General features: G+C 49.1%; 1 protein-coding gene across 2 annotated transcripts in view; it reads right to left on the bottom strand.

The window, feature by feature from the left end:
• Window positions 1-20038, bottom strand: part of GALNT17 (polypeptide N-acetylgalactosaminyltransferase 17) — a 235715-nt gene extending 215677 nt beyond the window's left edge. Inside the window, exon 1 of one of the 2 annotated variants that reach the window (XM_059866015.1) lies at window positions 19722-20038. In XM_059866015.1, coding sequence (XP_059721998.1) covers window positions 19722-19959 — 238 coding nt within the window. In that variant the 5' untranslated portion in view covers window positions 19960-20038. The remainder of the gene's footprint in view (window positions 1-19721) is intronic. The other variant, XM_059866014.1, reaches the window with a different exon arrangement.
• Between the last annotated feature and the right edge of the window lie 5154 nt (window positions 20039-25192).

Below are 25192 nucleotides of genomic sequence, written 5' to 3' on the forward strand. Positions count from 1 at the left end.
ATTTACTGCATCACTACCAGGAGTTACAGATGCAGGAATGTCTTTGCATGTCCAGCAATTTCTGGTGCCATTTTGCTGATGTCTGGCCCAACCATCTCACTTTTATTGCAGACACCTTTCCCACCAGACTGCTGGGTGCAGCTCTAGTTAAAACCAAACAGAGAGACAGAAAAAAATGCAGCAACACAAAGTAAGAGAACAGCAAAGATTCTAAAAATGTGTTTTGACAGATGAGAAAATAAATTGGGACTCTCCACCCAGGGAAAAAGGCAGGTGAGCTTGAGGACAGATGAACTCTGCAATGCTGAATAGAAAAAAAAAACCCACCAAGACAGAATCCCCCATTGTACCTCCCCAGAAGTTCACACATTTTTACAGAATCCCAGAATAGCTGGGGTTGGAAGGCACCTCTGGAGACCACCCAGAGCAAGTGGGTTTGGAATGTCTATAAAGACTCCACACCCTCCCTGGGCAGCTGTTCCAGGGTTTTGCCACCCTCCGTGGAAAGAAATTCATCCTATTGAGGTTTCCTCTCTGCATTGAGTCAATAAACTTCTTTTTTACAAATGTTACTTAAAGCAGGCCACAGATTTCCTCCAGACTTCACAGATTTGCTGTTCCTAGTGAAGGATGGAAGTTTAGAGGAGCTGAGTTTTGACTCGGAGAAACAGAAATGTTATTAAAAAGCAACAGGGGACAGTAATTGCACAGAACAAAGTTGTTACAGGAGCACTGATGCCCCGAGGTGACTGTGAACAGGCTTTTTTCACCTACTCGTCAGTGCTTAAATTTTAACTTAGTTCCCAGATCCTGCCGAATTCCTGAGGGGCTTTGTTAACTTAGCATATGGCTCCAGTGAAACCCAGCTACCCACAGGGCAGGCGTTTTCAGGCTAACACAACCAGACACGCGTTGTTCTTCCTAAATATTTGTCCCTCTGCAGGGACAAACAGGCAAAGAAAACTTTTTAGAGCCTTCTCTGCCTAAATGAACAAATCTTCATCTGTACATAAACACCTTCAGCTCAGAGCAGACTGCCCCAGCCAGCAGCCCAGACACTCACCCTGGAAATGCAGGAGTGTCCATCAGTTCTGGGCCTGGGAAAGCTCAGATCATCACAGTTTCTTGCAATGCCTGAGCTGCACCAACTCTGGATTTAGAAATAATTTTGCAGGTGATGCAAGTGGAGCTAAGACACAAACCCAGGGAGCAGCACTGGCAGCACAGCAGCCCTCAGCACCTGAGTGAGGGGTGGTCACAAACCCACAGGGACAGGAACATCACCTCTTAGGGCACAAAGGATGCACTTCCATGGCTGGTGTGACCATGGTCACTTTGATCCAGATGCACATCAGCCAACCTGGCCCAGTGGAAGATGTCCCTGCCCACGGCAGGGGGACCCCAGGGCTGAGGGGCTTTAAGTCCCTTTGTCCCCAAACCTCCTGTGATGATTCTGTGACAAAATGACTTCACCCCAAGGGCAATGGCGAGGGACAGCCCTGCCCTTGCAGACACTGCTCTGCAGAGTTAGGTCCCCCCCTAGGGTGGCACCTGACCCCAGTCAGACACAGGTTATCACTAAGAGAGCCCATATTACAGAGAACAGGCCACAAAGCCCACACCCACCCAGGCCGTGTCCATTGGATGGCACACACAGGACTCCCTGTGTCACCTGGCTGCCAGACCAGGAGTGTGCAAAACCAGCAGCAAATACACCTCACCACCCACCTGCTGCTCCAACCCATCCCCTGGGGCATCCCCAGATCTCCAGAGCCCTTGGGCAATCCCCCACAGGGATGTTCCTGTGCTCTGAACATGACCCTCAAGACCTCAGAGCCTGCTCCCCTTATTTAAGTGAGGCAACCTGGCAGACTTCCCACAAGGTGAAGCCAAGATGAGCATTCCCAAAAGCCCCAAAAGTGTGAATGTTGTCACCTCCCCAGAGCCTCCAATGCCAGGCTGGTCAGACACAGGAAATTCTGGTGGGACAAACAGCACTTGCTTGTCACTGACATATTTTATGGAAATCCTTTCACCAGGATTTTTCTCCTGAGAAGCCTCAGAAAAGAAATGCAAACAATAACCATCTGATGGCTGTGGAATGTGGTCTGGAGGTTGCTTACCAACAGGTGCATCTTTGATTGGTTCCATGTGGATTGTTTTTATTTAATGACCAATCCCAGTTCAGCTGTGTCAAGGCTGTGAGCAGTCACAGGTTTTTATTATTCCTTCCTTTCTAGCTTTCTGATGTCTCCTTTCTCTTTCTTTAGTATAGTTTTAGTATATAATTTTCTTTTAATATAATATATATCATAAAATAATAAATCAGCCTTCTGAAACATGGAGTCAAGATTCTCATCTCTTCCCTTGTCCTGGGGACCCTCAAACACCAGCACACTCGCTCGGCTCCACATTCTCTGTCTCTTCCAGGTGAGTGTCAGGAGAGGGCTCAGCCAGGGGAGCTGACACAGACACTTGGAGATTATATAAATAAATAAAGAGCCCACTTCCAGCCCCACTTGCTCCCCCTCTCCTTTAAGTAGGTCACTCTGCCTGCTATGGAAATCAGTTCATCTTCAAAGCAGGCTTGTTCGTCTCCTTATCTCCTTAATGTAAGGAAAGTGCAGAGCATTGTCAGAGCAAAGGGTGATTTCAGACTAATTTAATTTATTTCTGTCACGGGTATAAATATGAAAGTGTCCGTACTTGTGAGAAAAACCAACCTGAGGCAGAAATGAAGGACAGCTGGAAGGTGCCTGCCCTCCAGGTAGCTCTGAATGTGGCCCACAGCTACAAGCCCTGACAGGTAACACAATGCAAATGGAATACAAAGGCTCTTCATGACCTAGCAGGGGGAAGAAGGAAGAAAAAAAAAAAAATCTCTTGAATTAGACTGAAAAAGCTCAAGGGACTCACATGAGAGGAGCCCAGCTTACATCAATTTCAGCCTGAAAATTAGGCCCTACCTTTTTATTAGGTTAGCCTAGCACAGAGCATTCCAATTGGTACTGGCAATTAGCAAAGCTCAGGAGCAAAGCCCCATCCCAACCCTGCTGAAATCCCTGCAAAGAGCAGAGCTTACACCTGCAATGATGGAACCAGAGTTCCTTGGGTTTTCCCTGCCTCCCCACACAAAGGGATGCAGGCAGGGCCCTCTCCTCAGAAAAATGTACAGGCTGGGCTGCAGGCTTTGAAACCCTACCCTACCAGTGCTTTCACAGAATCCTGGAATGGTTTGGGCTGGAAGGGACCTTAAAGCTCATCCCATCCCACCCCTGCCATAGCAGGGACACCTCCCACTGTCCCAGGCTGCTCCAAGCCCCATCCAGCCTGGCCTTGGGCACTGCCAGGGATCCAGGGGCAGCCCCAGCTGCTCTGGGCACCCTGTGCCAGGGCCTGCCCACCCTGCCAGGGAACAACTCCTAATTCCCAATATCCCATCCATCCCCACCCTCTGTCCATTTGAAGCCATTCCCTGTGTCCTGTTCCTCCATCCCTTGTCCCCAGTCCCTCTCCAGCTCTCCTGGAGCCCCTTTATGCCCTGCAAGGGGCTCTGAGCTCACCCTGGAGCCTTCTCCTCTCCAGGTGAGCACCCCCAGCTCTTCTCCCAGCCTGGCTCTACAGAACAGGCAATATTCAAGGAACAAGGAAATTCCATGCACTCACAGAACATGTTCCTGCTGCTCCCAATTCCAGCCCTGGTCACTGAACAGGTGACAAGGGACACCTGGGGAGCCAAGCTCAGCTCCAAGGCTGGGCACCCCAGGCTGCTCCTGCCCAGCTCCTTTTGGGAAGCTCTGGGGGCCTGGCAGGACTAGTGTGCAGAGAGCAGGAAATGCAACCAAGGGCAGGAAAAGGAATCCCAGTGCTCACAGGAGGCAAATACTGGAAAGGTTTTATGTAGTGACATCTAAAAAAGAAGTCAAAGAAAATGAAGCACAAAGATTTCATTATTACTTGAATGCCCCTATCAGCAATTTTGTTATAAAAAATAAACTAAAAATCAGCATTTTAAAACTCAAGTTAAAAGGAAGTCCCTTAGACTGGAAAAGCTTTTGCCTTATGCACCTCTGAAGATAATCGCCTGTACAAGCTCCTGACACAGCACATGAGCAAACTTCTCCTGACTCCCAATTGTGCAACTTCAGCCTGTTCTTTTGCTCCATTGATCCAGGCAGAAGATTCCTGGATCAGCTTTTTTTTCCCCCTCCCCAACTTCTTGAGTTTCAGCTCTTAAGGCTTTAAGCCAAGGCTCAGCATGGAGGTGTGAGAACTGCCAAGGAAGGAGCAGGCAAGAAGGGGAAAATCTCTTTTCCTGTTCTAATGCTTTTGGAAAGGGGGAGGGGGGGGGCCTGCAGGTCAGATTCTGCCTCCAAGAGCAGCAGCATTTTGCCCTCTAGACAGCAGGAAGGGAGCCTGGAGCTAAAAGCAGCAGGAAATGAGCCCAGATCAAGGTTCCCACAGTAACTGTGTGCAGGATCACACACAACACTCAGCACAAGGACATGCAGCACATCCCACCCCTGGCACCACAGCCCTTCTGCCAAGTCAAGGAATTATTTCACAGGATGTCAGGTGGAGAGAGAGTACTTTAAGTTTTCATTCACACTCAAGCTTCCTTAAGAGTTTAAGGTTTTAGTTCAAGATTTGAGTCCACCCAAGCCCAAAGCACTGTCCTGTGCCAAGGCTCATAAGCCCTGTTACTGCCTGGGCACACCTGCCAAAAACTAAATTTAAAAAAACCAAAAAACATAATTGCAACAGGCCTGGAGGCTTCTGAATTTGAAAAGAGCTTGATTAATATTAATGTGTATGATTTCATAGTAGGCAGAAATACAGAAAATAGACAGCACTGTGCCTTAAGCCCCAGAATCAACTGGGATTTTGGCAGCACATGCTGGAGAAGACAGGAGCAGCTGTCAAGTCACAGCTGGAGTTGCCTCTAGTGAAGGTGATTGAGAAATGGGATTAAGAAAAAAACCAACACAAGTAAAATACAAGGTAAAATAACATGCAAAGGGAGCAGGCAGCTGAGCTAACAGGCTTACCTTGCTTGCAGAGCATCCCAAGAATTCTGAGTTGCTCATTTCCTTCTCCCTTCAAGTACAGCCCCAGCCTAACTCACACTTTACAAGTGGGTTCTTCCTAACCACTTCTCAGGCATTCTCAGCTCTGTGCAGGGAGGTCACTCACACAATAAGGCTGTGGTGGGGTGACCCTGGCTGGGCACCCTGGGCCCACCCAGCCCCGCTGCCACTGCCCTGCTCAGCTGGGCAGGGCACACAGGACACAGGGAAAGGCTCTGCCTGGGATAAGGGCAGGGAGGGATCCCTCACCAGCTGCTGCCATGGGCAAACAGACTCAGCTGGGGGAAATCACTTTCATTTCTCAAACACATCAAATCAGAGGAGAAAACTGAGAAATAAACCCAAATCTCAAAAACACCTTCTCCAAACCCCTCCTTTCCTCCCAGGCTCATCTTCACTCCTGATTTGCTCTCCCTCCTCCCCAGAGGCTCAGGGAGATGGGAATGGGGCTGTGGTCAGTCCATCACACATTGTCCCCCGTGCTCCTTCCTCCAGAGGGCTTGGACTCCTCACCCTCTGCCCCTGCCCCAGCCTGGGGTCCCTCCCAGGGGAGAGTTCTCCAGGAACTACCCCAATGTGGATTCCTTTCTCCACAGGCTCAGTCCTTCAGGAACTGCCCCAGTGTGGATCCCATTTCCCATGGGCTCAGTCCTTTAGGAACTGCCCCAGTGTGGATCCCATTTCCCATGGGCTCAGTCCTTCAGGAACTGCCCCAGTGTGGATCCCATTTCCCATGGGCTCAGTCCTTCAGGAACTGCCCCTGTGAGGTCCCTCCCATGGGCTCATGGGTCCTTGCAGCAAACCTGTTCCAGGTGGGCTCCTCTCTCCATGGATCCACAGGCCCTGCCAGGACCCTGTTCCAGCACGGGCTCCCATGGGGTCAGAGCCCCTTCAGCCCCCTCTGCTCTGCCCTGGGCTCCTCCTGGGGCTGCAGGGGGATCTCTGCTCCCCCCTGGATCTCCCTGGGAGCCGCTGGCTGCTGTTGGCTCCCTTGGACATGGAAGAAGTTCCCAGCAGAAGCCACCCTGCAGCCCAAACCTTGCCCTGCAAACCGAAGGTCAGTGTCCTCACAACATCTGTGGAGCCCTAAATGAGGTCACCTGTCCCATCCCACTGTCCCTTGGAGCAGCAAAATGGGCCATGAACAAACCACTCTAATCTTTTAATTCCCACAGTTTCCTTGAGAAGCTGCTGCCCAGGCTGTGACCTCTCTAACAGACACATTTCCCCTTTAGTAAAACTACCAGAAAATCCCAAGGATTTAAAAATACAAACAAACAGAGGACTACATCCCAAATCATAGAGGGCCCCAAAGCAGCCACCCCTAGGCACACCCTCGCTGACTCACAGGAGTTTACACCACAAAACAATGCTCACAGAAAGCTTCTGTGTTCTCCAGCACTGCTCCTCTGCCTCTTCTAGTTCTGCTTCCACTGGAGGCCTGGGCATCAAAAACCTCCTAATAAAGAACAGTCTGAGGTGAGCTCTTCCTACCAGCCTCCAAAAATCACCAATAATACACAATACTCCTTTAAAAAAAAAGTCACCAGCAGTTAGCTTGAAACTAAAACAGCTGCAGCATTTAAAACATCTACTGCAAATGCAAACTACTTCGGAACATCATAATTAGTAAATGGCAAATATTAGGAGTTATGGGAAAAGGGATCGTTAAACCAGACTTTGATAGCCCAGCATCTCTTCCATTCCACGTGAAAACCCAGTCAGCACACACTTGCAGCATTAAACCCACATTAAGAAACAAACTGCTTCATTTCTGGAGTTGTAAAAACAAAGGTTAAATATCTGCTTCAGCACAAACCCTGTAATTTTTCCCCAGCAACTGTATTGTTTTACTTTGCACAGCTAATAATACCTGCCCTGCTTTGCACCCACTCATCTCCTGAGCAAGGCTCACACTGGAATCACCAAACCAGAACAAACCTCAGGGACTACATTTGCCACTAAGGCTTCTGGAAGTACCTCTCCTCTTAGTTATACTTCATGTACATAAAGTAGTGAGTTGAAAAGACACTTCTTTTGTGGCAAGCCCTTCTTTCACTACTTCTAACAAAACAAGCAGCTGCAAACATTCAAATATTCCTGAAGCAAACCAGAGATGCCCCAGGACTGCTGCTCCTTGGACACCCTGTCCCACCCCATGCCCCATCCCTCAATTCCAAAGGTCCCCCCCATCTCAGCCGCCTCACCCACCCTCTTCTCTGCTCCCATGATTTCTCAGCCCCATTTTTTTTTCTGAGCTGTCAGTTCAACCACTCCACTGATTTTCCCTTTATAGCCACTTTTGTGCCTCCATGAGGACAATGGTGCCTGTTCATGGTACATGGAACAGGGGGAATGGTCCCAGTCCCGAGGCTGCCAGAGCTCCAGGAGCCCCCAGGGATGCCCAGGGTGGGATTCTTGGGGTGTCTATGCAGAGCCAGGATGATCCTTGAGGATCCCTTCCAGCTCAGGACATTCTGTGATTCTTCTCACACATCTTTCCCAGAAACATGTGGACCAGTTTGATGTCATTAAAGACAAACATGATCTTGACAATATCCAACCACCTCAGTCTAACTGGAAAAATTATAAACAAATTAAAGCAGTTTGTCATGCTGGAAAATCTGGGCAGCCTCAGAATAAAATGATACCAGAGATGTCTCCACCCAGGTCTGTAGCTTTGGAGTAAATAGGGATATCCAAATCAAATTTCTTTGGAATTTCTGGAATTGGAGCTGGGTGTTTCTGGATATGCAGAGCTGGACATTCAAGGGAATTCCAGGATTTTCCAAACAGCTGCACAAAGAGCATAAATTATGCTGAAGGCCTCCAATGTGATGTCTAAGTTTTATTCCTTCCTGTTCTCTGTCCCCACTGCAGCCTGGCTGGCAGCCCTAATTTGCAAGGTCTGGTGCTGCTCTCAGATCAAACAGACAGCATCAGTAGGAAGGAAAATTCGTGGATGGGACACAGCATTAATTAGTACTTGGAAGTTGAGCAAGTTACTAGGAAAAGACTGATAAAAGTGTAAAATCCCATTTTACTGCCTAGCCCCTTTCAGGTCTGTCAGAACAGGGATTAAATTCCCCCAGAAAGTCAGTATTGATTCAGTGCTGGATCCAAAGGCAAATCAAGTCAATATGACCTGACCCCACAACTCCTCCCATGTCAGACACTGCAAAAGGCAGGAACTACCTCCAGACACTCCTGACAGGAGATTTGAGGGTGTCTGCCCCTCCATAAATCACCTGCATGATGCACCTCACTCACTGTCCCCTCCTAACAGCTCTGAGCAAACAGCCCCACATGTGAACCACTCCTCTTTGTGCCAGAGAGGGCAGCCCCCTCATCCCACAGGGTAAATAAATCATTTATTTCTCCTGAGACTGAAGGAAGGTTTCTTCCTGACTTCCACCTGAGAGGCCTGAAAACCAGACTGGCAGGATCCACCCTGTCACTTCATCCAAAGAGCCCTGTCTCACCAGCAGCACCTGCTCCTCCAAACTGGAATTCTGCCTTCCCCAGCTTCCCACAGCCAGGGCCCCTCTGTGTGTTCCTTTAATAATTGCTTCATTAATTGTTAGGGTGTCCTGTGCAGGGCCATGGGCTGGGCTGGATGATCCCTGTGGGCCCCTTCCAGCTCAGGATATTCTATGACTCTATTATTTCATTTTCTAACTTATCTTCCCTTCACCATAATCATCATGCAATTAATAAAGATTTAAACCAAGAGGAATTTGAAATCCAAAAGTGACAGGGAATTAACACAACTTTAGGTCTAATTCTACCTCCCCCCAATCATTCTGCATGATTTGTATTAAGTGGTTTGGGAACAGCCTGTTTCTCACTGGTTTATAGCACCAAGTATCAGGGACAGGAACCAGTCAGGGCCACAGGGCAAGGTCACAGCCCAAGGGAGGGGGAATCACTTCATCCAGGCTCCAGCCCAGCCCTTGGAACAGATGCCCAGGAATTGCCCCTGCCCAGGAGGCACAACTCCTGCCCTGGGCAGTGCCCAGCCCTGAACAGGCTGCCCAGGGAGGGGCTGGAGTCTCCCTCAGCGGGGATACTGCAGAGCCCTGTGCACACAATGCTGTGCCCTGGGCTCTGGGATGGCCCTGCCTGAGCAGGGAGGTGGCACCAGGGACCCTCGGGGCTCCCTTCCAGCCTGAGCCACTCTGTGGGATTCCCTAAGAAGGAAGAAGCCCACCCAGCATCTCTCCTGCCTCACTTTTGCTGTTCCCACCTCTTCGATGCCAGTTCCAAGTATCTTCAAATAGCCAAAACTCATCTGCAATGTTTTCTTTGTTCGCATGTCATTCCCCACATAAAAATCTCATCTCTTCCTGTCCTTGAGACATCCCTTCAGTACTACATAAGGAAACATAAATCCCTAACTTACATATTTTTTCTAATATTATTCTGTGTGACTGGTGGAGCATCACTCAAAACATCAAAGTTGAAACCGAGCCCCAAGCCTTTCCTGCTGGATCCTGCTGCCCTCAGTGGTGACACCAGTCCCTCCTGATGACAAGAGCAACAACTTCCAGCAAACTGAAATCCCACATTATGGTGTTTGGGCTACACTTAGGCACAACGTGGTTTACACCAGGATAACGGTTATTACTGTTATTGTCTTGTCAGTGCAAAGAGGAAATACTGCAATAAAATCCAGCAGAACAGGGGGTTTATGTTCCCTGCTATTTAAAGCATTCAGTGTTCCAGCCCACCTCTCTGAAGGCAGCAAATACTAAAAACACACAAAGGTCAACAAAAATTTAAAATCCAATAATGAAATATCAGCAAGCTTTAAAATTCACTAAATGGCTTTTCACTTTTTTATTCTCCTCCTCTACTTTTTGTTTGTAAAGTGTGATGAAGCAACTGCTTTGGAAGAATTAGCAGTAATTTGGTGAAAACGTGAGTGTCCTCATGATTCCATTTAAAGTGTAATATAGGCAAAGACCCAGAAAGAGATTCTAATTGTTATTTAAAAATTAACCTTCTCACTTTACCTTTATGCTCTGAGAACAGGCACAACCGAGGCAGGCCATTACCCTGCCCAAAATACTGCATAAGCTAATGAAGATTAAAACTAAGGTTAAGTAAATTCTGACAACCAGTAGGGAAGAAACCTTGCATGGCTCTCTGAGGCTCTGCAGCTCGAGGAAACACCCAGAATAACTCAGCTGGGGCTCTGCTGGTGTCTGTTAATCTACTGCTGATTTCTCTCTTGTAATGGCTTTCTGTTTTCTGTGTCAGCACTTAGACACAAAGGAACAGCAATCTGCATTTCCAGGGCCCACCAACACAGAAAGGCCCTGCTGTTTCAAAGAGGAGACAGGAGCAAAGAAACTCCTGTATCCCTTTTGGGTGCTGGGGAATGCAGGCAGAGGGATCAAGGATGCTCAGAGGCAGCACATGGCAGAGCCCAGCTCCTCCCCTTCCAGAGCCACGGAGGTGCTGGGGACACTCACACCTCAAACCAGGGGAAGTGACACAAGACAAAGGGCTTTAAACTGACAAAGGGCAGTGTTACATGGGATATTGGGAAGGGATTCTTCAGGTTACCCAGAGCAGCTGAGGCTGCCCCTGCATCCCTGGCAGTGCCCAAGGCCAGGCTGGACAGGGCTTGGAGCAGCCTGGGACAGTGGGAGGTGTCCCTGCCATGGCAGGGGTGGAACAGGATGGGCTTTAAGGTCCCTTCCAACCCAGCCCAGTCTGTGATTCTAAGTCATTTCCACTTGCACATAATAAGGGCACTAAAGGGGAGAGGAACCAAGGATTCCCCTTCCCTCCTTCATTCCTGCTCATCCCATGCTGACACATCACACCAGTGGTTTTACTGCTCTGGAATTAAATCCCCCTGTGCACCACGGCACTCCAGCTGTGAGGGAAGATGCACTGACTGACCGTGTGTGACACGGCCCCAGAGCTCCAGAGATCTCTCATTTTCCCTGTCAGCAGGAAGAATGGTGCTCCTGCACAGCAGCCTGGGTCACAGAGCCCAGGGAGATCCCTTTTTTTAACAAATCCATTAAAGCAGAGTTCTCAGATTACTCCCACAGTAGAGAGCTGGTGATGCTGTCAGTGTTTCCTGTTCCAAGGCAGAACAAGTGCTGGGACATGGCAGACAGCCCTTGGCATGGCTCTCTGGGGTATCAGGGATCAGAGTGACTCCCAGGGAGGAATCCCTGGGAGGGCAGGATCACAGAACTGGGATTCATTACACAGCAAACGCCGAGTATCAGATTTTAAAAAGGGAAACACAAGCTGTGATTTTTATCCAACTCACCAGGAATTTTCTTCCTTTTTCAGGCAACTGCTTCCCCCCAAGGACCCGAGCAGCAGAGCCCTGAGCTGCACCCAGAGCAGGCTGTGATGGCTCAGCACAGCCCTCTCCTCACAGTTTTACGTCTCATTGCATCATTCCTGCATTATTTTTAGATAACTGTCAGGGGATGTCAGAATGTGGGTCGATAGCTATTAGATTTATAGGCAGAAATAGCAAGGCTTGTAGCTATAAGGTGTAAAGCATTCAACAATTTCTAGAACAAATCTGACCATGGGGACTGGGGGCTGGAAAATACAGTTGCTTGTACTCCCAGAACTGTTTAGGAAAAATAATCTCTCTGCTGCTCTGATACATTTCTGAGTTGAATCACTGCTGTTGACTCACAGGAGGGTCAATACTCTGAGTATTCAGCTTGAACAGCCCTTTGCAGACTTAGATAAGGACATCTTACCAAAAATAAGCCTCCCTTTTAAATGTAATCTATCAGCATGCAGAATGCCCTCAGCTACACCCCATAGTTCAGGCGTGTCTGAGGAGCTGGGAAGTGGCAGCCTGCCAGCAACATCTGGAGCAGATGTTCCATTTTAGGCAAAGATTAGTGGTGTGAATCACAAAATTAGTAAAACCTCCTTGGTTACCTGAGCAGGCTCATTTCCCTTTGCTGTTGTCAACAGGTGGGTTTCTCACAGGCTTTATTTTCTGATCAGCAACACTTGTGCTCTCTGCCAGGAGAGGATAAAGAGGGAGAATGGCCTGGAATGGACCAGAAGATTCCCCAAAATCCAGGCACATGGACAGCACATGACTGAAGCCAACTTCATCCATTACTCCTGCTGGTCAAGAGGGGAGATCTCCAAGACAGCGAGCACAAGACTGCTCCTCAGCAATTCCTGCAGCCATCCCAAAGGGCTTGGGGTATCCAGGATGCTTTGGGAGCCCAGCAGAAAGAACACCATGGGCAGAGTCCTGCCCTCTGGAGTGGCAGCTGGAAGCCTCCAGGCACTGAAACATCTCTACATGCCCATTCTTCTCCAAATAAATCCAACTCCAAGTGTCTCTCCCTGGAGACACAACAGGACACTTCTGATCCAGACTAAGGCTCACAAGCAGGACTATTATTCACATAATTACAGCACCTTCCTGGGTGTTTTGTATCCCTGGGGAGATATTTCTCACAGCTGCACAACTAAATAGGCAGTGTAAATCTAACGCACCTTTGTGAATTCTACCAGCCAGGGAAGGTTGTTTGTCCATTCAGGGAGGCCTGAATTAATATGCAAAACTAAAACACCACTGTTGTCACTGTATTCTGGTCACTGCTGTTGCATCCCATGAATCCTGCGTTGTCTCTGCACGACAAATGTGTTACTGGCTTATTACTCATTCATTGTCAATGTCAGGGAATATTTGGATCATGATGCCAAACAACCATCAAACCCCCAAATTATCTATCAGCTCCTTGTCAGATGGGTTGCAAACTAAATGTCACATTAATGTCTGAGCTTCCAGATGTTTCCAAATGTCTCTCTTAAGCTTCACCTTTTAACTCTATTATTTCTCTAAGTACTTCCTTTATTCATTCCTTGATCAGTATCAAACCAAATTCTCAGGAACCTGCTAAGAATAATTTACAGGTAGCAGCTCTCTGGTGCCTTGAGCCTGTGCAGACCTCTCTCCTGCTGTGAGAAAGTTTAGGTTGAGAACTTCTAAAGGCAGGTACTGAATGCGTAATTTTCATTATTCCTAATAAAGAATATGGAAACAAAATCTGTTTGGTGTTGGATTTTCTGGGACCCCCATCTCTGGAAGGAAGGAATGATGCATCTGACTCCATGTTCTTAGAAGGCTGATTTATTTTTTTCAATCTATATTATATTAAAGAATACTATACTAAACTGTACTAAAGAATAGAGAAAGGATACAGACAGAAGGCTAAAAGATACTAATGAAAACTTGTGACTCTTTCTCCAGAGTCCGACACAGCCTGACCCCTGACTGGCCAATAAGTAAAAACAATTCATATAAAACCAATGAAACAATCACCTGTTGGATAAACAATCTCCAAACCACATTCTAAAGCAGCAAACACAGGAGAAGCAAATGAGATAATTATTGTTTTCATTTCTCTCTGAGGCTTCTCAGCTTCCCAGGAGAAAATCCTGGGCAAAGAGATTTTTCAGAAAATATGACAGTGACAGTGTGGTATATCCTAAATGTTAAAGTGGCAATTTTCATCAAGTTGCTATGTAATATGTAAAGGCCATCCTACATAATACAGTTATTTTCTACTTCAGAAACATCCTGGCAGTGGGACAGACAGGGAAGCAGCATCCCAGCTGCTGTGTGACATCCATCAGTTAGCACAGCAGCTACATCCCCATCATGTTATCCCTTATCTCCACATCATCATTTCTTACATCAAAGGATTTCACCCACCAAGGCTCTGCTCGTATAAAGAACTATTTTAGCTCAATAACGTCATTAAAGTTTGGGCCCTTCTGCCTACAAACAGCTTTTCCTTCCTCTCAGTTATTTACACTTAGTTATTTGTCTTAATCAGGGAATTTCTTAGCATTTAAGTTAATATATTACCTACCTGTTAAAACCTTAATATTACCAGTCTGTGGGTGTAGTGCTATTACATTCGCCTAAATGCTGATAAAACCACTTTTAGTCTGCCTTATTTACATATATAATTTCTATACTCAGTGGTTAGCTAAGTTTGTAAAGTGTTTGGAGGATGATAAGTGTTAGAGCAGATAAGCATTATCTTATCCTTATGGGAAGCAAATCCACATATCTCCAAAGTGTTTTAAGTTAATTAAGTGCCACTTTACAAGGATAGCAACACCGTGCTGAGGGCTGTGGTTCAGTGTCGGCCTCCATGTCCATATGCAACCCTCCCAAAGTTAATTTCCTAATTGGATAAGCAGATGAGAGCACAGCCAGAACACAGGAGGCTGCTGGCACACACTTGGCCATACCTCAGCATGCTCACATTATTCCATGTGCTAAAGCACAGATGCAGGCTGCTTTAAAAAATGAACACAGGCTTATTTCACCCCCACGGAATGTAAAGTTCCTTTTCAACATTAACATTTGGTAAAAGCAGCAGTTTAATCTGTGCATTTCTTTAGCATAGGGGAAGAAGCCCTCTCTATTCGCCCCTTTTCTGGCCAGCTTCACTTCAGCACTCCTTCATCACTGCTCTCTCTTTTACAACAATTTGCAAATAGCTTTAAGCCTCCCTGATCTTATACATCAAGTTGGACAGGGCTTGGAGCACCCTGGGATAGTGGAAGGTGTCCCTGCCCGTGGCAGAGGGCTGGAACTGGATAGTGTTTAGGGTGCCTTCCAACCCAAACCGTTCTGTGATTCTATGACCTGTTGAGAGACCACAAAATAAAATTTAACAGAAGAGCTCTGGATGAGTCAGCCATGCCCTTCTTTTCTCTGTCTTACCAGAATTTAGCTTGAAGTTCAGACTTTGGTACTATTTTTCCACACTGCCAGGCAGATACCACATCACTCCTGTCACAATGGCTTCTGGGCAGCCAAGCACTTACTGGAGTTAGCTGCTGCTGTGAATTCACCCCTATCCAACAGTATCCAAAGCACCAGAGAGAAAGTTTCCAGCCTTCACACTGCTTGGAGGCTTTACTCCAAGAGCCAGACCTCTGCTGGACACAGAGGCTGGAAGGTGGCTGCCTGGGAGGTTCCTCAGGTCCCCAGTGAGCAGCACAGGTGACCTGCTCACACCTTTTCCAGATGCTCAGACAGGGCAGGTACAGGGGATGGCTGTACCCTGGGTTTATTGAGAGCTCTCTCAATAAACCTGCAATCTCAATCTCTCCATCTCCTGCAATCCCTGTTTTCCAATGGCAGCACCATTTTCTGCCCCATCCCACTGAGAGGGTCTCACAGTACCTATGGACACAAACACCACCTTTCCTCAAGCCATGTCACTCACCCTCCAGCCACTGGGATGTTCAAAGCTTGCACCACCTTTGCTGTTTCTGGGTCCTACAAATGCCCAATTTCTCAGATTCTTCATAGTCATCAATGGGTTCCTACATTAACCCCAGAGGAATGGGATGAGCTAATGGGATGACTTTGCCCAGTACTTCCCAGGAAGCAACACATGGTTCCTAAAAATTCAGCATGGTTCCATGCTGAATGCTCCCTTCTGAGTCTCTGCTTCCTTCACCTCCTCACCTGCTCACACAGCACAGAAACCCTCTTTTTGTAAACACAAACTGAAAAGTTCATTTGTGCAAATCTCCATAAAGTTGGAAATAAGCTGGATCACAATTTGTACTCATGTAAATGTCAGCACATAAAAAATCAGGCTTGGATCAAAAAGACAAGTTGTAGTTAACACCCAGAGTAAAATATACACATTCCTTTCTGACCTTCATTAGCTTTCTCTGGACATCTGCTGGACAAGAGAAATTAAAAATCCTCTGAACTCCCAGATCAGTGCCTAGACATACAAAGCCCTCCATTCCAAAGGGCACCCTCAGACCTCTGTGTGTGGGAGACATCAATTAGACAACCAAAGAGCAAACCCCACACAACCTGTGCAACAAGTTCAAGAGCAATCAAGTTTTAGAAAGAGCAAAGAAAATGTACAGATTGAGCCACCTTTGGGACAGCTCTTCTTGCCCAGAGAGGAGTAAGAGGGAGCCTGGCGTTATTTCCAGAACAGCATGGCAGAGAAGCATCATTCAGACAGAAGGATTGTGTCAAATCCCTCCTTTCCCAGAGCCAAAGCAGTGATGTTTACCTTGTTTTTATGGCCAGCCTTTACAGAGATAAATAAGTACACACACATAAAACATGAGGGCTGCTGTACCACCGAGAGCTGTTATTTCCAATATGCTTTACACTACATGACTCACAAACCAAACTCACAGCAATGCTATGATCAGATTGGTGATTGCTCATTTTATCTGTGCAGAATGGAGCTTTTGAAGACATTCAGGTTTTTAAAGATGGCTTCAACTCCCACTGAAATCCAGCCAAGTCCTATAATGCAGGAGAAAGCCATAGCTGCCTGCACACAGAGTGGGTTGTAGCTTCTCTCTTTGGCCAAACACTTCCCAATACTCTGTGAGGTGCAGGCTCTAAACTTGCAGCCCTATATATAATATTTTTGTCTTAGGTTGAAATATTTAGCTGGGGGTGTGTGTTCTATCCCCAGCTGTCAGAGCTGGGGCAGTTCTCTGCTGTTCATGGGCAGGTTTCTTTATCTCTCCCACAGCCAATCCTCCCTCCAGGAGATCTCTGCTGTCCATGGCCACTGAGTGTCCCTGCAGGGCTGATCAAATTCCACCATCCCATGGGGAGATGTTCCGCCCAGGGGAGGAGCCAAGCATTCCTACCTGGATCCAATCTGACCTGGAACAGCACAGCAGCCTTTGGCCACTGCATTCCCAGAGGAGCAGCTTTCTCCTGCCCTGCATTCCCAGAGGGAGAGCAGGCCCATCTCCAGCAGCCCTGGAGCTGCAGAGGAAAACTCCCCCCTTGTGCAGGATCCCTGCTCCAGCAGAACCACAGCTGGCACTGCAGGAGGGCTGAGCCCCCCTGGGATGGGACTGTGCCACCACCCTGAGCCCCCCTGGGATGGGACTGTGCCACCACCCTGAGCCCCCCTGAGATGGGACTGTGCCACCACCCTGAGCCCCCCTGGGATGGGACTGTGCCACCACCCTGACACACCCTGGGATGGGACTGTGCCACCACCCTGACACACCATGGAATGGGACTGTGCCACCACCCTGAGCTCCCCTGGGATGGGACTGTGCCACCACCCTGACACACAGGGTCAGCTCCTGCTCTGACTCTGGCAGTAGTTTTTTTGTTGTTTGTACTATTACATTTGTATTTTTAGTTTTCCTAATAAAGAACTGTTATTCCTACTCCCATATCTTTGCCTGAGAGCCCCTTAATCTCCAATTTATAATAATTCAGAGGAAGGGGGTTTGCATTTTCCATTTCAAGTGAGGGCCCTGCCTTCCTTAGCAGACACCTGGCTTTTCAAACCAAGACAACTTTATTCCGTGATTTTGTAGCTGCTAAACCACAGGTCAGATCTCAAGTGAAACAGGACCTTTGAGAATCAAAAGAGAGTTCTCATCTCTCTGTGTGTCGTTGTGCAGGGAGCTTGGCCCAGAGCTGAAGTGGAGTTTGTGAGGCACCAGAACAAAACTGCCCACACGAAAATCAAAGAGAAGTGGTGAGTTCCTATTTATACACTTCCAGCAGTCAGGAGACTTTAGGTGTTCCTCAAGTGCCCAGAATGAACACTTATCCAGGCACAGAAAATTCCTGGTGGAAAAGCCAATCCAGCTGCTCCTCATCCTCAGCCCCAGGGGCTGTCCCAGTGCCCCTGACTGTTTCCTTTCAGTGCTGCTGGGTGGGGATGGCCCCCCCACATCTTGCTGTAAACCCCAGCCCTGCTGAAGCACAGCCCACAGCCACCCCTCAGAGCACTGAGCTTCTCTCAAAACCACACGTACCAAATATACACTTGACCCAAAGTTACATAAGCACTGTGCCAGAGCTATTTTTTAGCCAGACTGATCAGCACTGCTATAAATCACCCCAGGATGCAGAGGCCAGACAAGATGTCACATTTATGTGCTCAGCTTTCTGCCTGCCCTGAGAAAACGTTTGTGATATGCCAACATATCTATTCCCTCTCTGCCTCCCCTGGTGTGTAGGTGCATGACTGCTGCTGAGCACTGAGCAGGCTCCAGACAGCGCTGCCCGTGCCCACAGCAGCCTGGGGACAGCACTGAGCCGTCCCTGCCCCTGCAGCTCCTCTCACCAGCCCAAGCCACCACCAGGGCAGGGCAGAGTGGGGAGCCCCAGGTTAACCTCCACGGAAGGGCAGTGAGGGATCACCCCAGCTCACCCTGTGCAGGGATGGCAGACTGCTGCATGACCACTTGTCCTATCCTAGTTCAATGTCCTGGAATAAGGGCTCTTATCTTGAGCTGCAGTTATTGCCCAAAAACCTGCCTAAATCCTCCTGGAAACTTCTGCCCTAGCAGGATCCAGGAGCAGGCAATTTCACAGTTTGATTACAAATAACATTCAACTTCCTACCTTATTCCTCATTATTCTCAAGCTTCTCCTTTGTTTATCACTCACCAGTGCCGCTCCAGCATCTCACGGTGCCAGGCACAGGCAGGACAGGTTTCTCATGCAAGTGTATACAGCAGGAATGTCAGTAACACTTTCCTCCTCAGCTGAGTGCTCCAGAGCTGTCCCCAAAGCCACTGCCCGAGCCAAGTGCTCCGGGAAAGCCACGCTGCATCCCTGCACCTGCCTCTCCTCCTGGGTGCACAGTGACACCAGCTAGAGCTCAGGCTCAGCACCGAGACACAGCACACAGCAGCTCCTGGTTCAGCACAGCACAGAACGGGGCATGAGCTCCATATTCCAAACTCTGAGAGGGAATTACACTGACACTGCCAGAAACACCAACTCTGCTCATTCCAACACACAGAAACTTGAAGGGATTAAAGCTACGGAGATTGGAAGAAATAAGCAAGACCCTTGATTGAAATTACACCCCCAGTTGTGAATCTGTGGGGAACAAACTTTAAAAAAATCAACTTCCACAGTGAGTGTTTTAATTAGATACCTCACCTAGATTTCTTACATCTTTACAATGTGTTTCTCTATCCTGCACAGCATCTTTAAAACTCCCTTTCTATGTCTCTGAACTACAGAACCTGGTGAGATTTTAATAGAAATCCCTTTTCTGTGCTATAAAGAGAAGCATTACTTGAGATTTTAATTAGCAGTTGTCAGTGCTGAGCCATAGGAAATACTGGTTAGTTTGCTTAACTTCTTAGAGAAAGTGCCTTTTCCTTTCTGACCTTCTGCACTCAACTGATGCAACACACTTGAGCCATTTGAAAACTCCTTTTCCAAGCCCAGCTCTGCGGGAGTAAAAGCCATTCCCTCGATCAATACACCCAGCGCTGCTCCAACCCGTGCTCACCCTCCGCACACCCGGCTCGTTTGATGCAGAAATCGTGCCGCTGTCATTTTCTGACCTCCCCTATAAATCTGAAAGGCAGCATTCTGTTATTACTATTTCCTTCCATCCTGTGCAAGGTACCCCGAGCTTTAGACACACACGAAACTTAGAAATCAGATGCTAAATCGATTCAGTCTGTTGAGACTCCGTTTGCACAACAACAGAGGGGAGAGCAGGGGTCCGTCATGCAAACTTCAGGCAAGGCGGGCACCTGCTCCGAGCCTCCATTCACCATCACCGACCCTACCCCGAAGGCATTAAAGAGCAGGAGAAGTGTTCCTACCATTCAGCTGCCTGTAGACTATGTCTTCTAGGAGCGAGAGCCTCTTCAGCACTGCATCCTGGATGGAGCTGATGCCGTGGGCTGTCAAGTTGGCCACTTCAGCCCTGGGATGGATGTCATGGTAGGAGTCGCCGCTCTTGGTCGTGATGGGTCTGCACTTGGCCAGGAAGAGGACGAAGCCAGCCACGGCGATCAGGTTTAACACCAGCAGGACTTTGACTCTCCTCAAAGAAGCCATCAAACTTCCCGAGGGGCTCCGCCAGCCGCCGCGCTGCCGGCAGGGCTATGGGAGCGGGCCGGCGGCCGCCCGCCGCTGCGCGCACATCGCGGGGAGCGCGCCCCGGCCGGCTGGGCTGGCCGCACGATCGCGGCGGCAAGCGGAGCGGGAGGGCTGGCGAGCAGCGGCACCGCTCGCCCGGGCGCGGCTAGCCCGCTCGGGACTATGACCCCGCAGAGGAGGCGCGGCCGGGGCCGCCCGCCCCGCTCCGCCCGCCGCACTGCCGCCGCCGCCGCCGCCGCAACTTCATGCCCCGCGCAGGGCGGCCGCGCCGGGGCTGCGGAGCGGCCGCGGGGCCGATGAGCCCTGCGGCAGCGCCGGCATCAGCGCCGGCATCAACGCCCGGCCCCCGCCCGCCTCCCGCCTCCGCCGGCCCGCGGGGGGAGCGGGGCCGCTGCTGCGCGGCGCGGGCCGAGCCGGCGCCCCCTGCGCGGGCGGAGCGGGGCCGGGGGCGGGCGGGGGCGCGGGGCGCCCGCCCCTCACGGCGCCCGCGGAGGGGGAGGCACGGCGGCCGCGGCGGAGCCCCCGCCCCGCGCAGGGCCGGCGGCTGCGGCAGAGCCCCCGCGCAGCGCCCGCGCCTGCGGAGAGCGGCCCGGCCCCGCCACAGCCCGGCATGGCGGCCCGAGCGCGGCGCGGGGGCCCGGGGACTGCGGAGGGGCCGAGCGGGCGGCGCGGCCGGGAATCGCCCGTCCTTGGCAATGCGGGATGGGGAGCGCCGCGGCCGGCGGGGATGGGGAGCGCGGAGTGCCGGGGCGCCCGGGCCGTGAGGGGGATGCGGGCTGCCAGGGCCGTGTGGGGATGGGGAGCGCTGGGTGCCGGAGCCGTGAGGGGATGGGGAGCGCTGGGTGCCGGGGCCGTGAGGGGATGGGGAGCGCTGGGTGCCGGGGCCGTGAGGGGATGGGGAGCGCTGGGTGCCGGTGCCTTGAGGGGATGGGGAGCGCTGGGTGCCGGGGCCGTGAGGGGATGGGGAGCGCTGGGTGCCGGGGCCGTGAGGGGATGGGGAGCGCTGGGTGCCGGGGCCGTGAGGGGATGGGGAGCGCTGGGTGCCGGGGCCGTGAGGGGATGGGGAGCGCTGGGCTGGAGCGGGCGGAGATGGGGCCAGTCGCGGTAGCGCGCTCGGGCCGCTCGGTGTCACAGAAAGTTTGAGCCCCCGGGACAGTGCGTGGCCCTCTCCTGGATTCTGTTCCCCGCTTTCCCGAATGGAAGCTTTGTCGTCTCCCTCAGAACGCTGTCTTTCCCTGCCCCGGCACGGAATAACAAAGGAAGCATCTTGCGTACCCAGGCTCCTCCATGCCGGAGCGAGGGAATGACTTCAGAGCTGTCACGGCTGTCGTTAGCAAGGATCGCCTGTACCTCAAACCCTGACATGAGGTAAAGTGGTAAACATCATAAACTACAGTTCACATCCAACGTTTTAATGCCAGAATGCTGAATCTTCTCATAGGGCACAGCCACTACTGAACAACCCCAGTAACCCTGTTTTTCAAGCTTTATCCATGTGCCACAGTTAACCCTGCTTTTCATAAAGATGGCACCAAGAGGCATTAGAAATTCAAACAACCTTGAGCCATTGTATCTACAAGGCAACTTTTCAAAAGGTAAGAATAATCCCTCTCATCTTGAGCATTGTATCTACAAGGCAACTTTTCAAAAGGTACGAATAACCCCTCTCATCTTCAAGCCATAATTAAAAAAGAAAAAAAAAACAAACAACAAAAAAATCAATGCCATGGAAACAAACCTAAAATTGCCTTGGAAGATTTGGAGTTTTAATTCAGTCCTAGGTGCGCATGAAGTCTTTATGTCTTGTATGTTCAGACCCAGGATCCTGCTACAAACTTGGAGCAGAGACAGGCACATAACTCATAGTCAGAGCCTAAAATACTGTGGTCAGTCCATCATCCACACTCAGGTTCATTATAAGAGGGTGAAAATGTGAACGATTTGCTTGACATAGAGCTAGAAATACCTCACAAATTACTGAAAACCAGCTTTTGGCAGGTGCCGAGGGGAAGCTGGTTTGGGGGTTCCATAGGGGTGTTTTGGCACACAATAAACAGAAGGTTTGTTTCCAAAGCTGACAACTGAGATTTTTCTTCTCTATAAATAAAACCACTTTTTATTAAACAAATAAACACACAACACCCCAGCTTGGCAGAGTAGTTTACCAAAAAGGGAAACCACATGGCTTTAACTGTCAGGAGCAGAAATATTTGTGCAAACAGAAAAATACCTGCTGCTTATTCTGAAGCAGTCTGGGATAAAGAATCTTTCCCGTTGTCCTCATTACCACTGCTCCCACTGAAGTCAGGCTTGTGTATTACACAGAAGCAGCAAGATCTATTTTAATTATAAACCAGTTTGGAAAAAAGCTGGATTTAAAGGCTTTTGGCATATGGCTGTTACAGATGATCCCAATGGGAAAAAAATAATCTTCGGATCTTAAAAAAGAGAATGCAAGAATTTGCAGCAGCTCTTTGCTGAAGGAGAAGGTGAGCATTTTTGCCACTACTTTCCCCAAGAAAGGAGGAGAATTAAATACCAAAAAAACAGGAGGGAGGGAGAAAGCCACAAGTCTCCTTAGGGTGACAGATGGCTACAGGGCACCTGGCACCCCAGAGTGTGTGGTCCTGGGGAGACCAGCACAGCAGGAGAAAATAAAGATGTCCAAGAAATGCAAGGAAAAAAAATCTCTGTGTGGAAAATAATGTGAGAGCTAAAAAGTCAGAATACATATGTGGCAAGAGCCCCTTTAGCCTGTCTGGGAAGATTAACTTGTAAAAGCTCCCCAGGTTTCTGTTGCTGCTGCTGTTCTTTTATTCTGGGGAGAGGCAAGCTGCAGCTGTGCTGGCTGACAATGATCCCATCACCTGGGACTGTCCCCAGCCAGCTGCAGCTCCTCCAGGACAGCTGGCCCTGCTGCTGACCTCAGGGGCAGCTGGGCAGTGCTTCCCTTTGCAGACCTGCTAAGGGAACCAGCCTGAGGAAAAGCTCATCCACCTTCCTGAACTGGTTTGCAGTACTCCATGTTCCACAGGCCCCTTGTGCCATGCTGCTCTCAGCAGCAACAACTTTCCCTTCATTTCTTGCACTTGAGAGAAGTAATTTCAGTTTTGTTCAGTTGTACTCCAGTCACTGCTGGCCTGGGGAGACCAAGCAAGCCCCAGAGTGTTCTGTTCACACCAAGCATCACATTCCCTTCAGTGTGTCCTGAGAACCACCCTCAGCACGTTCTGAACGAGGCTCAGCTCTCTGGGACTGCCAAGGAGCCAAGTGCCACCTGTGTCACCAGAGCTGCAGAATTATCCACAAACACATCCCTCTGCGCCTCCCCTGCAGCAACAAGGGAGAGCAGAATGCTTCAGATAACAGCAACAAAGAGTCCACTGAATCAGAGAATCACAGAATCACCAAGGCTGGGAAAGACCTCCAAGGTCATCCTTCATCAATCCAGCCCCACCACCCTGTTCAGCACTAACCCCTGTCCCCAGGTGCCTCACCCACACGATTTTGGAACACTTCCAGGGCTGGTGACTCCACCCTACTGTGGGCAGCCTGTGCCAGGACCTGACCACCCTCTCAGTGATGAAATTTTCCTGATATCTAATTTAACTTCCCCTGGCACGACCTGGGGCTCTTTTCTGTCACCCTGCCCTGAAGATGGACATCCTCAGGACATGGCTGTAGGAGACCAGGAAAAGTTATGCTTTGTGGCATTCCAAGGCCTGAAAGCAGCTTCCCCACCCGCATTTCCTTTGAGCTTTGCACCTTCAGAACACTGAACTAAATTTCAACAGCAAATACAAAATGGTTGCTTGAAAAGGTCTGTCAAGACTCCACTCTCCAAATCAGGGTTCAACCAAGTATCAACCAAGTACCAACTATCAGCCTTCAATGGAGAGTTTGAAGGTTTTTTCCCTTTCATTTTTTATCTTTTTTTTCCACTTTTATTATATCCCTACCAAGAAAAAAATTGTTTGAAACATTGTTACTAAATAGAGAAGAAGAACTAAAGGATATGTATCAGTATCGGGCAGAGGAGATCAGTTTGCATGTCTAATAGAAAAATTCTATTTTTGCCCATTCCAGTGGAGTTCTGTGAACAGCACACACATACACTTTTCAAGTGCTAGCCAAAATAATTACTTCTCTCCTTCTGTGGGGGGAAAAAATCCACTAAATCATGAATATTCAATGGATTGGTTAATGACATAGTAATGCTTTAGCTGAAATCTTTGCTCCTTAAAATACAGCCAACACAAGCTGCCAGTTAGAAGAAGAATTAAAAATACAAAAATAACTTGATCTGCAGAAGCTATCACCCCCCAACTGCTTCAGGAGTGTGTGATGGTAGCATGATACCATGACAGATCTGGGGCAGACTGTCTTCACAAGCTGGGAGATGTAAAACAGGCAGGAAAAAATAGTTTCTGTTACTCCCTGGAGCTTCTGCCAGTGCTGGGGGGTCTCCAGGGCAAAGGTGCCTTCCCTCAGCACCAGCTCAGTCCTCACCTAGATGATCCCAGGATGCACCCAGTTACATTCCCAGCCTTGTATCACCAGCTCAAAGGAAAAAAACCCAAAAGTTTGGGTCTGTTAGCTAAATTTCTTTGAATTGCTTAAATGAGCCTTTCCATAACCAAATTCCTGCATGAAAACAGTGATCTGTAAAAAAAAAAAAAAAAAAAAAACCAAAAACAAACAAACAAACAAAAAACCAAATAGCCAAACAAAAACCTGCAGAAAATGTTTAATTTAAAGCCAATTTTGTTTCCTCAAAGTCTGAGAATTCTGGCTGGAGTGCTGTGAGTGCAACTGGGCTATTTCTTTGCTTTCAGCTGGTGCTCAGGAGTTGCATCTTCCCTTTTTTCTCTCAGACTCTCAAGAATTCCTGATTATTCAGCCTCAATTTTGTTGCTTTGCCACCAAAACCACCTCTGAGAAAGCCACATGTTCATCAGGTAGATGAATTTAAGCCTCCATGTTGCCTATGAATTCTTTGTTTTTCCCACTGGAGTTTTCTCTGTGTGGAATCTGCTCCCTCCAAGGGTCACCAACATCACTGTGAGGCCTGGGCTGGTGAAAGGAATAAAGCTTGTATAGAAAGATTTTAAATTATTTTCAGAAGCCAATATTCTGAAGTTGATGGCTCACTCTGCTCTCTCTGAGCCATTTCTGACATACTTCAGGTACA

This window comes from Haemorhous mexicanus, chromosome 22 (genome assembly GCF_027477595.1).
Source record: "Haemorhous mexicanus isolate bHaeMex1 chromosome 22, bHaeMex1.pri, whole genome shotgun sequence".
In the NCBI taxonomy this organism is placed as follows: domain Eukaryota; kingdom Metazoa; phylum Chordata; class Aves; order Passeriformes; family Fringillidae; genus Haemorhous; species Haemorhous mexicanus.